We start from the raw sequence: 13,478 nt of genomic DNA, 5'->3' as shown, positions 1-13,478 counted from the left end.
CATATGAAAAAGCCTGTGAGTTCCATCAAATCTGAACTTGTTCTCTCATAACTGTTTGGGTGAATGGAGCTATCCTGAACATTAGATTTTGGTAATGTACACATATTTACATTGTTACTCTCTCAAATCAAAGAACAACTTGATTTTTAAAAATCAAGGCCAAATGCTGCCAGTTTCAATAAAAATTAAGGGTTTCAAAGAAACCATAATTCAAGGTTAAGAAAACTTAACATTTAATGAGCTGTTTCTTTCTGCTCAGGGTGTGTGTTCGTTCTCGTTGTTGGGATGCCTGCATGGTTGTGGATGGAGGTACTTCTTTTGAGTTTAATGATGGAGCAATTGCTTCAATGATGATCAATAAAGAAGATGAGCTTCGAACTGTGCTTCTAGAACAATGAAAGATTTCCTCAGATGACAAATTTTGATTACTGGGAAAATGCTTCCACTGCAGAAACAGACTACCACTCATAAAGCTACATCTTTGGTTATTATCAAGACTGGCTGGCCCCGGGCTTCAAAGGTGACCAAGAAAGTGAGATCTGCATTGTTCTTCCTTTGGATTCGGGTAGAAAAGATCGTTCACTGTGTTAGAAAATGGATGGACTAAACTGATTAGAATTGATACCAGTGGAATTTCTATATCGTTTATAGTTGGTATCCAAGAGTACTGATATCTTTTCAGAGAGGTAGGCTCAAATAAAGGATTAAATGTACAAGTTTTTTTTTCCTTCCCTTTCCTAACTGCGGAATTGGTCAGACCAAACACATATCATTTGGTTAGTGTATATTTTTTATAGTACCTAAAAATCAAGATTTTTAAAAAATTTTGATGGAGAATTTTGATAAATCCTGACATTGACCTAATTGAAGTAGGTAAATGTGTTTTTTATATACGCTTAGAATTTTCTAATTTCAGAGTACAATATTATGGCTCTTTATTGATTTAAGTTCAATCATTTTTGAAATTATCCATGTTTTCATTTAATAATTGACTTTCAGGTTAATTTTGACAGTGCTGGGTGAAATAAAGTATATCTGGACAAAATCATGATACTGTTACAAATTATTATCCGATAGCTATTTTAGGTCATAGGTTTTTTTGTTTTTGTTTTTTTGAATGCTTTTGAGTCTTAATAGATTTCTTCCATGTTTAAAACTCTAACATGGAATCAAAGACTAAAAGGATGAGCTGATTAGACATGAGGAATTTGAAAATATTTGTCAAAGGTTTTACCATATAGTATTAGGAGCATTGTCGGAAAATGATTCTTTAATAAATATGTAAAACATTAATTTTGGAACTGCCTTACTTTTAATATCATGGTAGTTTTCACCTAGCTAATATTCCATGTTTCACACATTAGCTCCCTGTACCCCCACCATGAGAGTTCCTTTAGTTTGAGAGGAGATTATCTAATTCTTGATCTACTTATAAGTAATCCTAGAATTTTTACAAAAAGCACCTATTGCATCATGAGACAACTGGTATTCTCATGCCATTATTCAGAGTTGTATCTTTTTTTCATTTGCTGTTAAAAAATTATATTCAACATGGAAATATTTATTGAACACGTACCTTGTGCTATGTACTGTGTCAGATGCTGGGTATACACGATGAATGAAAGACTCTTTCCTAATAGAACTGGAGCCCTGTGAGCTCAAATCTGTGAAAGCTAGAATGTATAATTGTGCTATTAGTTTTGCCAACATTTAACATGTTCTTGTCAAATTTTAAATGTTATACAAAGGTAACCTAGGTTTTGATGTATATCCAGAACAAGAATCTGTTTTTCTTTTCTAAGAGTATCTGCACAGACCCTCAGAGCAGTGTTTACATGATGCATTTAAAAAAAAAAAAAAATGTTTTCCCAGCTGGATCTAGTTTCTGGCTTGATTTAAAATGATTGAAGATAACACTTTATAGTATGGGATTTCAGTTCTTTACAAAAACTCTTAAGAGGTTTAAATACCTTCTTAACAAAAATTCCAGCTCCATCTTTATATCGAGCAAATCTGATTGTCCAAAATGGTACCATTCATTTGTTAATATGTAACATATTAATAGGCAACATGCTCTGTAGAATTTTTCATAAGCCATATTTTAAAGGTTTAAAATATAATTTTCTCCCTTTGCAGTATAACTTTTAACATTTCTGCTATGTGGTGGGGATTTATTTGGAAGAGAGAAGAGGCAAAGGATATTACAACAGAAGAAATGTTTTTATGAATGAGTTAACCTTTTGATGGCAACTATTTGTGAATAAACATAATTAAACTAGTGTTATCTTTTTTTTTTTAACTACATTTGTTTCCTTAACTCTTACAGCATCATTATTAGAAAACAAGATTCTCCTAAAATGTTATGTTTCAGGTCTTTTCCACTGCTGTGCCCTGCTGACTTCATTCATTGCTAATATTTCACACAGAACTAGGACTTACTTATTGTATAAGCAAAGCAAAGCTTACTATTTTTGATGCTTCACATGTATTTATATTCATAGCCCCAATCATATTAAATGTTTTTACTAGCCTTCAAGTATAAAGAATTTCCATTCATTTCACTTTTAAGTATCAAAAGAATATAAAATCATTAGAATCAGTTAACAAATTTTGTATCAAAGAATCACTTGATGCACATGGAACATTCTCACAAAACAAGTCTCAACAAATTAAAAAAGACTGAAATCCTACCATGCATCTTTTCTAACCACAATTCAATGAAATTAGAAATCACAAGAAAAAAAATCTGAAAGACCATAAATACAGGGTTAAATAACATGCTACTAAAACAATGAATGGGTCAACCAAGAAATCTTTGGGATGCAGCAAAAGCAATTCTAAGGGAAATTTATAGCAATACAGGTCTACTTCAAGAAGCAGGAAAAAGCTCAAACACCCTAACCTTACACTTAAAGGAGCTAGAAAAAGAACAAACAAAACCCAAAACCAGCAGAAGGAAGGAAATAATAACAAAAATCAGAGCAGAAATAAATAAATGATATAGAGGGGCGCCTGGGTGGCTCAGTCGTTAAGCGTCTGCCTTCGGCTCAGGGCGTGATCCCAGCGTTCCGGGATCGAGCCCCACATCAGGCTCTTCTGCTATGAGCCTGCTTCTTCCTCTCCCACTCCCCCTGCTTGTGTTCCCTCTCTCGCTGGCTGTCTCTCTCTCTGTCGAATAAATAAAATCTTAAAAAAAAAAAAAAAAGAAATGATATAGAAACTAAAAAAAAAAAAAAAAAAAAATCAATGAAACCAGGACCTAGTTCTTTGGAAAGATCAACAAAATTGATAAATCTCTAGCCAGACTCCTCAAAAAACAAAAACAAAAAAATCACAGATGAGAGAGGAGAAATAACCAACACCACAGAAATACAATTGTAAGAGAATATTATGAAAAATTACATGCCAACACATTGGACAACGTAGAAGAAATGGATAAATTCCTAGACACATAAAACCTACTAAAACTGAAGCAGAAAGAAATAGAAAATTTGAACAGACCAATTACCAGTAATGAAATTGAATCAGGAATAGAAAATTCCCAACAAAAGTCCAGGGCCAGATGGCTTCATAGGTGAATTCTACCAAACATTTAATAAGAAGAGTTAATACCTATTCTCAAACTATTCAAGAAATAGGAAGGAAAACTTCTAAATTCATTCTGTGATACCAAAACTAGATACAGCACAAAAAAGTTGGTTGTCATTTCTCCTCTCTCATCTGTGATTTTTTTGTTTTTGTTTTTTGAGAAGTCTGGCTAGAGATTTACAGGCCAATACCTGATGAACACAGATGCAAAAATCCTCAACAAAATAATAGTAAACTGACAGGCAATACAATGAAAAAAGTCATGATCAAGTGGGATTTACACCCATGGTGCAAGGGTGGCTCAATATTCACAAATTAATTAACACGACTGATCACAATAAAAGGATAAAAATGATATGCTCATTTCAACAGATGCAGAAAAAGCACTTGACAAAGTATAATGTCCATTCATGATAAAAACTCACACCACCCTCACCACCTTAATTCAACACAGTACTGGAAATCCTAGCCACAGCCATCACACAAGAGAAAGAAATAGAAGACATCCAGATCCACAAGGAAGAAGTAAAACTTTTACTATTTGCAGATGACATAATACTATATATAGAAAATCCTAGACTCCACCAAAAAACTATTAGAACTGATAGATGAATTCAGTAGTCACAGGATATAAAATCAATATACAGAAATGTGTTCCATTTCTGTACACAAATAACGAAGCAGCAGAAAGAGAAATTAAGACCATTCCATTTACAATTGCACCAAAAATAATAAAATACCTAGGAATAAACTAAGGAGGTAAAGGACCTGTGCTCTGAAAACTATAAAATGCTGATGAAAGATGACATAAAGAAATGGAAAGACATTCCATGCTCATGGATTGGAAGAACAAATACTGGTAAAATGTCTATATTATCCAAAGCAATCTGCAGATTTAATGCAATCTCTATCAAAATACAAGCAGCATTTTTCATAGAACTAGACAAACTGTCCTAAAATTTGTATGGAACCACAAAAGACCCCAAATAGCCAAAGCAATCTTGAAAAGGAGAAACAAAACTGCAAGTATCACAATTTGAGACTCAAGTTATATTACAAAGCTGTAGTAATCAAAACAGTATAGTACTGGCACAAAAACAGACACATAGATCAATGGAACAGCACAGAAAACTCAGAAATAAATCATAATTATTTATTGTATTGTATATTATATACAATTAATCTTAGACAAAGGACCTAGCTGGTCTAGTGGTGGTAGGCACCATTTCTGGCTCTACCTAGCTAGTACTGCTTGCCTTGTCCTGCCCTGGCGTTCCCTTGCAGACCTGATCCATCTAACCAGCCTGCTCCAGCAGGTGCCCCTCCAAACAGCTCCCGTGCCACTGCACCCAGTGGGTGGCCTTGGTCTGATCCAATGCTCCTCTCTCCCCAGAGTGGCTCCTCCCCTGGGAGAGCAGCCCAGCCTAACACTGCATCTACAGGAACTGCACCTGGGTGCTGCAGCGGGCTGAGCTGGGGGTCAGCTCTACCCAGCAGCATGTTCATAGCAGTTGTGCCCAGCCACAACAGGAGAGTGCACACACCCCACATGTACAACCCTGGAGTGCCTGGTTCTGGTATAAGGGTGGATTCCACTTCTGAGTCCCACAGGACACCTTCTACATAAGGCCACTCCTTCAAGACTGGGAGACATACCTGATCTACCAAATATACAGAAACACAGAGAGTCAGGCAAAATGAGGAGACAGGAATGTATTTCAAACTAAAGAACAAGACAATCAAAAAGAATTAAATGAACCAGAGATAAGTAACCTACTGATAAAGAGTTCAAAGTAATGGTCATCAAGATACTTACCAAACTTGGAAGAAACACAAAACTTCAACAAATATATAGAAAATATAAAAAAGAACCAATTAGACCTGAAGAATAACAAAAATACACTAGAGGGAATCAACGGCAGATTAGATTATGCAGAAGTACTACCAGCATCTGGAAGACATGGTTGTGGAAAACTAAAGAGAAAGAGAGAATCTTGAGCAAGAGAAAAACTCAACTAGTTATGCACCCCCATAAGATTATGAGCTGACTCTTCAGCAAAAATTTTGCAGGCCAGAAGGAGGTGGTAAGATATGTTAAGTGATGAAAAGAAAAATAAAACGTCCAACCAAGGCCACTCTATCTAGCAAGATTATCATTCAGAATTGGAAAGTTTTTCAGACAAAAATTAAAGGAATTCTTCATCACTAAATCAGCCTAAGGAGATATATTAAAGGAACTTATTTAAGTGGAAAAGAAAAGGCCATAACTAGGAGAAAATTGTGAAAGAAAAAAAAATCTCACTGGTAATAAAGCAAACATACAGTAAGGGTAGTGGATCAACTACTTATAAAGCTAGTTGGAAGGTTAAAAGAGAAAAAGTGTAAAATCAACTACAACCATAGCAATTAGGGATACATAGAATACGATGTCAAAGACAAAACACGGGGGAGGGTAAAAATGTGTTTTTAGAATGCTTTCAAATATAAGCAACCATCAACTTAAAACACGGCTGTATACACAAGTTGTTATGTAGGAGCCTCATGGTAACCACAAACCAAAAACCTCTAACAGATACACCATAAATAAGGAGGAAAGAATCCTAACACAACACTAAAAATTAAGTTCTCAAACCACCAGGGAAGACAACAGAAGAGAAATACAAAATTAACCAGAAAACAATGGACGAAATGACAATAATTACATACCTAACAATAATTACTTTAAATGTAAATGGACCAAATGCACCAATCAAAACAGAGTGGCTGAATATATAAAAATTAAAAAAAGAAAAGACCATCTATATGCTGCCCACGAGAGGCTTCAGACCAGAAGACACACAAGCTGAGAGTGAAAGGATGGAAAAAGATATTCCACGTAAATGGAACTGAAAAGAAAGCTGGGGTAGCAATACTTCTGTCAGACAAAATGGACTTTAAAACAAAAACTAACAAAAGACAAGGGCCTTACATAATGATAAAGGGATCAACTAACAAGATGATATAACACTTACACATATGAACCTAACACAGGAGCACCTAAATATAGAAACCAAATAGTAACCGACATAAAAGGAGAAATTGACAGTAATACAGTAATACTAGGGGCCTTTTCTACTGCACTTCCATCAATGCATACATCATCCAGACAGAAAATCAGTAAGGAAACAGTAGCTTTAATTGGCACATTAGACAAGATGGACTCAGGAGATAATATACAGAACACTCCAACCCCAAACAGGACAATACACATACTTTTCAAGTGCACATGGAACATTTTCTAGAACAGATCATATGTTAGGCTATAAAACGAGCTTCAGTAAATTTAAGAAGAGTGAAATCCTAGCAAGCATCTTCTGACCACAGCAGTATGAACATAGGTATTAATTTCAGGGGGAAAAAATGGAAAAAAATACAAGCATGTGGAGGCTAAACAAAGCTAATGGGTCAATGAAGAGATCAAAGGGGAAATCAGAAAATACCTAAAGGTAAATGAAATCGGAAGCACAATACGCCAACATCGGTTGGATGTAGCAAAAGCACTTCTAAGGAAAGTTTGTAATGATACAGGCCTACCTCAAGAGAAAACAAGAATCTCAACGTACCCTTATAACTAAAGGAGCTAGAAAAAGAAGAATAAACAAAACCCAAAGTTAGCAGAAGGAAGGCAATAATAAAGATCAGAGCAGAAATAAATGAAATAAAGACTAAAAAAAAGAGAAAAAAACACTGAAAGAACTGGTTCTTTGAAACAATAAACAAAACTGATAAACCTTTAGCTAGACTCAAGTGAGGGCCTAAATAAATAAAACTGGAATTCAAAGTGAAGTTAACAACTGACACTGCAAATTATAAGAGACTACTACGAATAGTTTTACACCAATAAATTGGACAACCTTGAAAAAATGATAAATTCCTATAAGCATATAATCTTGCAAGACTGAATCAGGAAGAAAGAGAAACCTTAACGAACCAGTTACTAGTAAAGAAATTGAACAGGTAATTTAAAAACTGCCAACAAATCAAAGTCCAGGACCAGATGGCTTCACAGATAAATTTTAGCAAATATTTTTTTTTTTTTAAAGGTAATACCTATCCTTCTCAAACTATTCTAAGAAATTGAAGTGGAAAGAACACTTACTTCCAAACTCATTCTAGAAGGTTGGCATTAACCTGAAAACAAAACTGGACAAAGACATGACCAAACAAAAATTACAGGCTGATGTCCCTGACAATCATAGATGCAGAAGCCCTCAAAAAAATATTAGCAAACTGAAGTCAACAATATACTAAAAAGATCATATACTATGATGGGCTTATTCCAGAAATGCAAGGGTGCTTCAATATCCACAAATCAATCAAAATGAGATACCACATCACCAAAACATAAACATAGGGGCGCCTGGGTGGCTCAGTCGGATAAATATCTGCCTTCCATTCAGGTCAGGATCTCAGGGTCCTGAGATCAAGCCCCACGTCGGGCTCCTTGCTTAGCAGGGAGCCTGCTTCTCCCTCTCCCTCCTGCTCCCCCTGCTTGTGTGCTCTCTCTCTCTCTCTGTCAAATAAATAAAATCTTAAAAAAAAAGATAAAAATCATGATGACTTTAATAGATGACAAAATTCAATATCCACTTACGATAAAATCTCTCAACAAAGTTTGTATAGAGGAAAGAAACCTCAACATAATAAAGGCCATATGTGACAAACGCACAACTCACACCATAATCAACAGTGAAAAACTGAAAGCTTTTCTTCTAAGATGAGGAACAAGACAAGAAATGCCTGCTCTCCCCACTTTTACTCAATGTAGTACTGGAAATCCTAGTCATAGAATCAAATGAGAAAAAAAATAAAAGCACCCATACTGAAAAGGAAGAAGTAAAACAGTCACCATTTGCCAATCACATGATACTATATAGAGAAAACCCAAAAGACTCCACCAAAAAACTATTAGAATAAGTGAATTCAGGAAAACTGCATAATACATAATATACAGAAATCTGTGGCTTCTATGCACTAATACTAACTATGTAAAAGAGAAATTAAGAAAACAATCGCACTTATAGTTCTATCAAAAAGAATAAAATACATATAACCAAGGAGATGAAAGAAACACTATGAAAACCGTAGGACACTGATGAAAGAAATTAAAGATGACACAAACTGAAAGATATTCTGTGCTCGTGGATTAGAAGACTTAATATTGTTAAAAACTACATACTTCCCAAAGCAATCAACAGAGTCAATGCAATCCCTATCAAAACACCAGTGGCATTTTTCATAGAACTAGAATAAATAATCCTAAAATCTGTATGGAACGACAAAAGACCTGAACACAGTCTTAGAGAAAGAAGAACAAAGCTGGAGGTATCACTCTCTGATTTCAAGCTATACTACAAAGCTTTGTAATCAAAGCAATATGGTCCTGGCACAAATGAAGACACACAGATCAATGGAATAGGATAAGAGCCCAGAAATAAACCCATACTCAGAAGGTCAATTACAGTTAACCCTTGAACAATGTGGGGGTTAGGGGCATGACCCCCTGCCAACACAGCTATTCTCCAAAGGATTTTGACTCCTTCAAAACTTAACTACTAATAGCCTACCGTTGACCGAAAGCCTTAGTAATAACAGTTGATTAACACATTTTGTATATGTATTATATACATATATGTATACATATATACATATATGTAATATATACATATTATATATATTGTATTCTCACATATATGTAATATATACATACTATATATTATATATTGTATTCTCACAATAAAGCTACAGAAAATATTAAGAAAATCATAAGGAAAATACATTTACATTACCATATAATCTAAGTCATTATCCATCAAGTCATCTTTAGTTAACTCCTCCGGTGTGGTGTCTATTAGCTCTTGAATTTCTCCAAAAACCTTATCTCGAAAGCCTTCACCCCCCACCTTTTTTTCCCCATATCCACAATCTGTTTATAAGATTAATCATTTGTCATTACTATCATCAATATTGTCTTATAAAAAACACTGTAAATGTTACACATATTAACACTAAACATGAAAAATGAAAAGATAATGTGAAAAACAGATTCCTATTTGTTCACAGCTATAATGATTCATGCATCGATTACAAAGAGGCAGCAAGATCATCGCTTTACAGTAGCCCAGTGTAAATACGATGCTTTCACAGTGCCCGAGCCTGTACACCTGTGAATGAATCATTATAAAATACTTAGAGCATGACAGTCATATTCATAACACAGTATTAGAAAGTTATATTTTTTTTAAAAACCACTTACCTTGATAACAGGCTGATACAGTTTCTCCAGTTACAAGAAAGAGGCACGCTGTAATGTAATTTTTCAAAAGCAGTTATAAAATAGTAAGAAGAATGTTATTAATTTTATATTAAAATCACTCACCTTCTGCCTATGTAAGGATAGGCTATCTACTTCCAGACGTGTTTTGCACGTGACGTTCCTCCCTGTGAGTACGCAGGTGATGATGAGGATGACACAACATATCAGACAGTTCTTGCCACACGGTTAGGTTTTCACATGAAGACATTCACACATACATACAGCAGAGAAGTTTATTAACTGTACAGCAGATTGTTTAGTACGCATTAAATGGATCATCAAAAGGTCTTCATCCTCATTGTCTTCATGTCGAGGAGGCTGGGGAGAAGGCAGAGGAGGGGCCGGACTTGCACGGAGACACAGGGACGGCAGAAACGAAGAGGCGGAGGGGAGGCAGGAGAGGCAGGCACACTCCGTGTTAACTCCACGGAAATACATCATGATTTCTGTCCTTTTTGCTTTTTCCTTGTGCTAAAAATATTTCTATGGAGTGCCAGTTTTCTCCCACCATTGCTTTAGTTTCAGTGCCCGTCTCATAGAAGGGTCCAGGTAGTAAACGCAATCGAAAGCAGTCTTAATCAGAACCCTGACCTGACCGTCTAATGTCGGTTTGTTTTCTGCTGCTGCTTCTATGTCTTTGTCTTCATCATCGTCTGCATTGGTTCAGAAGCGCTCACCTCTATCAAGTCATCTCTAGTTAACTTCTCTGGTGTGGCGTCTAGTAGCTCTTGAATTTCTCCGAAAACCTTATCTCGAAAGCCTTCATCCCCCACCTTTCCCCCCCCCCCCCATATCCACGATCTCCTTCATGATATCCTTGATTGGCTCTGTCACAAACCCTGTGAAGTCACGCACAACATCTGGACATGGTTTTCTCCGGCAGGAATTTGTTTAGGGCTCGAGAGCTTTCCTGGCTTTTCCTGTAACGATGCCATCTGCATTGGAAAAATTCTACCAGACTTTCATGATGTTCTGTCAGGGTTCTCTTGCAAAGCACTGACAATCCTCTCCATAGAGTACTGTGTGTAAGCCTTGAAGGTCATTATGACCCCCTGATCAAGAATTAGAGACTGCTGAATTAGAGACATTGTACTGGGGGGGGGGGGCAAGTAGACCACTTTGATAAACTCACCAGGCTCTGGATGGCCAGGGCGTTGTTCAATAGCAAAAGAATGTTAAACAACAGTCCCTTACTGGCAAGGCAGTCCTTGGCTTCAGGGACAATGCATCCATGGAACCATTTTATAAAGAGTTGTTACTGTCTGGGCCTTCTTGTACAACGAAAAGACTGGCAGTTGGTGTTTATCTTTTCCCTTCAAGGCTTGGGGGTTAGCAAGGGGCAGTGCTGATCATAAACCTGACTGCATTTGGACAAAAAGTAGCCAGTCCCTTCCTGCTTCACATACCGGTACTTGCTTCTCTTCCTTACTGATAAATGTCTTTTGTGGCATTTTTTTCCCCCCAGAGTAGGCCACTTTCACCTGCATTAAAACCTGGTCAGGCAGATATCCTTTCTCCTCAATGATTTTCTTAATGAGGTCTGGGGACTTGTCTGCTGCCTCTTTGTTGGCAGAAGCTGTCTCTCCTGTTACCTTGGCGTTTTTTAAGCTAAACCTCTTTATAAAATTATCAAACCATCCTTTGCTGGCATTAAATTCTCCAGCTTAAAATGCTTCACCTTCCTTTTACTTTAAGTTGTCATATAATGACCTTGCTTTTTCTCAAATCATATTAGCCTACAGGTATACCTTTCTTACACCAATCCGGAACCCACACAAAAGCTGCATTTTCAATACAAGATAAAAAAGTATTTTGTAAAAAGTGCATGGTGTTCACGCCTGCTGGTGTGGCTGCACCCACAGATTCACACATTTCCTTTTTGTTTTTTTTTTTACCACAGTCCTTAGCTGGATCCATTTACCTTGAAATGGTGGGCAGCTGCAAACGCAGACCCCAAGCTATGGTACATACCAAGCAAGTCAAGTTTTCTTGTAACATCATGACTTTTCTCCGCTTCCTGGGACCAATTTCAGTACGGCCAGTGGCACGTCATGTGGATCCTAAGGTATTACCCAAGGTCACGTATTGTACTCAGCATGATGACAAATACGTGAGAGCTGTGAGAAATCTTTCAAAGTGATATGCAATGCACTGAAGACGACCTGCTCAGATGACGGGAACACACGGCCACGTAAGCGAATTCTTGCAACCCCTGAGCTCACTTCCACAGCAACAGCAGGTGGCTATACATTCCCCGCAGGGGCACGGTCCGTACTGCGGGTATTTTATGATTACGGTTTAACATGGCATCTCTACGTGTTTACATTCCTCTAACTGCAAACGGCGCCAGTCTGTGTGTGCTTACGTAAGTTTGATAAATTTTAACATTTTATAATAGGTTTGTGTTTATTTTATGGTAGTCATTGATGAAATAGAATAGTGTCTACCTACTTTTATGCACTCATGACATATTTAACTTTTTAAAATTTTGTTTATTTCTAGGCTACAGGGTTCATCTGAGAATTTTTTCGAATTGTCTGAAATCTCCAAAAAAATTTTTCCAATATATGTATTCAAAAAATATGCATATAAATGGTCCCATAAAGTTCAAAGCCATTTTGTTTAAGGATCAACTATCATCTATGACAAAGGAGGCGGGAATATGCAATGGGGAAAAGACAGCCTCTTCATTAATGGTGCTGGAAAAGATGGACAGCCACATGCAGAAGAATGAAACTACAGAACTTTCTTGCACTCGAGACAAAAATAAACTTGAAAACGGAATAAAGACTAAAATGTAAGAAAGACCTGAAGCCATAAAACTCCTAAAAGAAAACACTGGCAGTAAACCCTTTTGTCATCACTTTCAGCAGTATTTTTTTGGATGTAGGGCAACAAAAGCAAAAATAAACAGAACTACATCAAAATAAAAAGCTAGGGAAGAAACTGCTAATTACAATAATAAACAACAGTTTTAACATACTGAAATTGAACATTCTTTCCTTATGGAATGTGTAGGGGGGGACCTGCTAGATGGAAATTTGAAATAAGTAGGACAGTATCTGAGAACCAGGTTTCTACAAACTGTTCTTCTACACAGACATTTCCCCCAACTACAAATGCTGTTTATTTCCCACACTTACTTTCTTCGGATGGATGGAGGGCGCTTGAATGATGCTGTCACACGAGGCTGGTTCTTCTTGGCTTTCACAAGAAACTAATCTACTTAAAATAACTTTGGTAAATACACTTTGATTATATAGCTATCTCCTTCTGCCTCAGATCTTCTCTTCAAAACATCTCTTCTCTTTGTGGAATGATTCCTCACAAACATTGTATTCATCTTTTAAGTAGTTCCATGAGGATTTTAAATGGGTTATTGTAGATTTTCTGCTTTAAATGCAGTGTCAGACTAAAATATCGCCAAAGCCTAGCGCTTCAGCCCGTACCACGAAGAGTTGGCCTCATGAGGAAGAGTCTTTTTTTGACTTCCTTGGCTACTCCGCGAGTTTGGGAAGGAGAGAGGGTGTTAACA

General features: G+C 36.6%; 1 protein-coding gene across 7 annotated transcripts in view; it reads left to right on the top strand.

Annotated features, from left to right (window-relative positions):
• Positions 1 to 2,279, top strand: part of NADK2 (NAD kinase 2, mitochondrial) — a 42,561-nt gene extending 40,282 nt beyond the window's left edge. For all 7 annotated transcript variants that reach the window (XM_026506822.4, XM_026506821.4, XM_026506825.4 and 4 more), the window contains one exon: positions 260 to 2,279. In XM_026506822.4, the coding sequence (XP_026362607.1) occupies positions 260 to 398 (139 nt within the window). In that variant the 3' untranslated portion in view covers positions 399 to 2,279. The remainder of the gene's footprint in view (positions 1 to 259) is intronic.
• Positions 2,280 to 13,478: the final 11,199 nt, after the last annotated feature.

This window comes from Ursus arctos, unplaced genomic scaffold (assembly GCF_023065955.2).
Source record: "Ursus arctos isolate Adak ecotype North America unplaced genomic scaffold, UrsArc2.0 scaffold_15, whole genome shotgun sequence".
NCBI classification, from domain to species: Eukaryota; Metazoa; Chordata; class Mammalia; order Carnivora; family Ursidae; genus Ursus; species Ursus arctos.
Note: the sequence above shows the minus strand (reverse complement) of the source record. Positions and strands in the feature narration are given on the sequence as shown.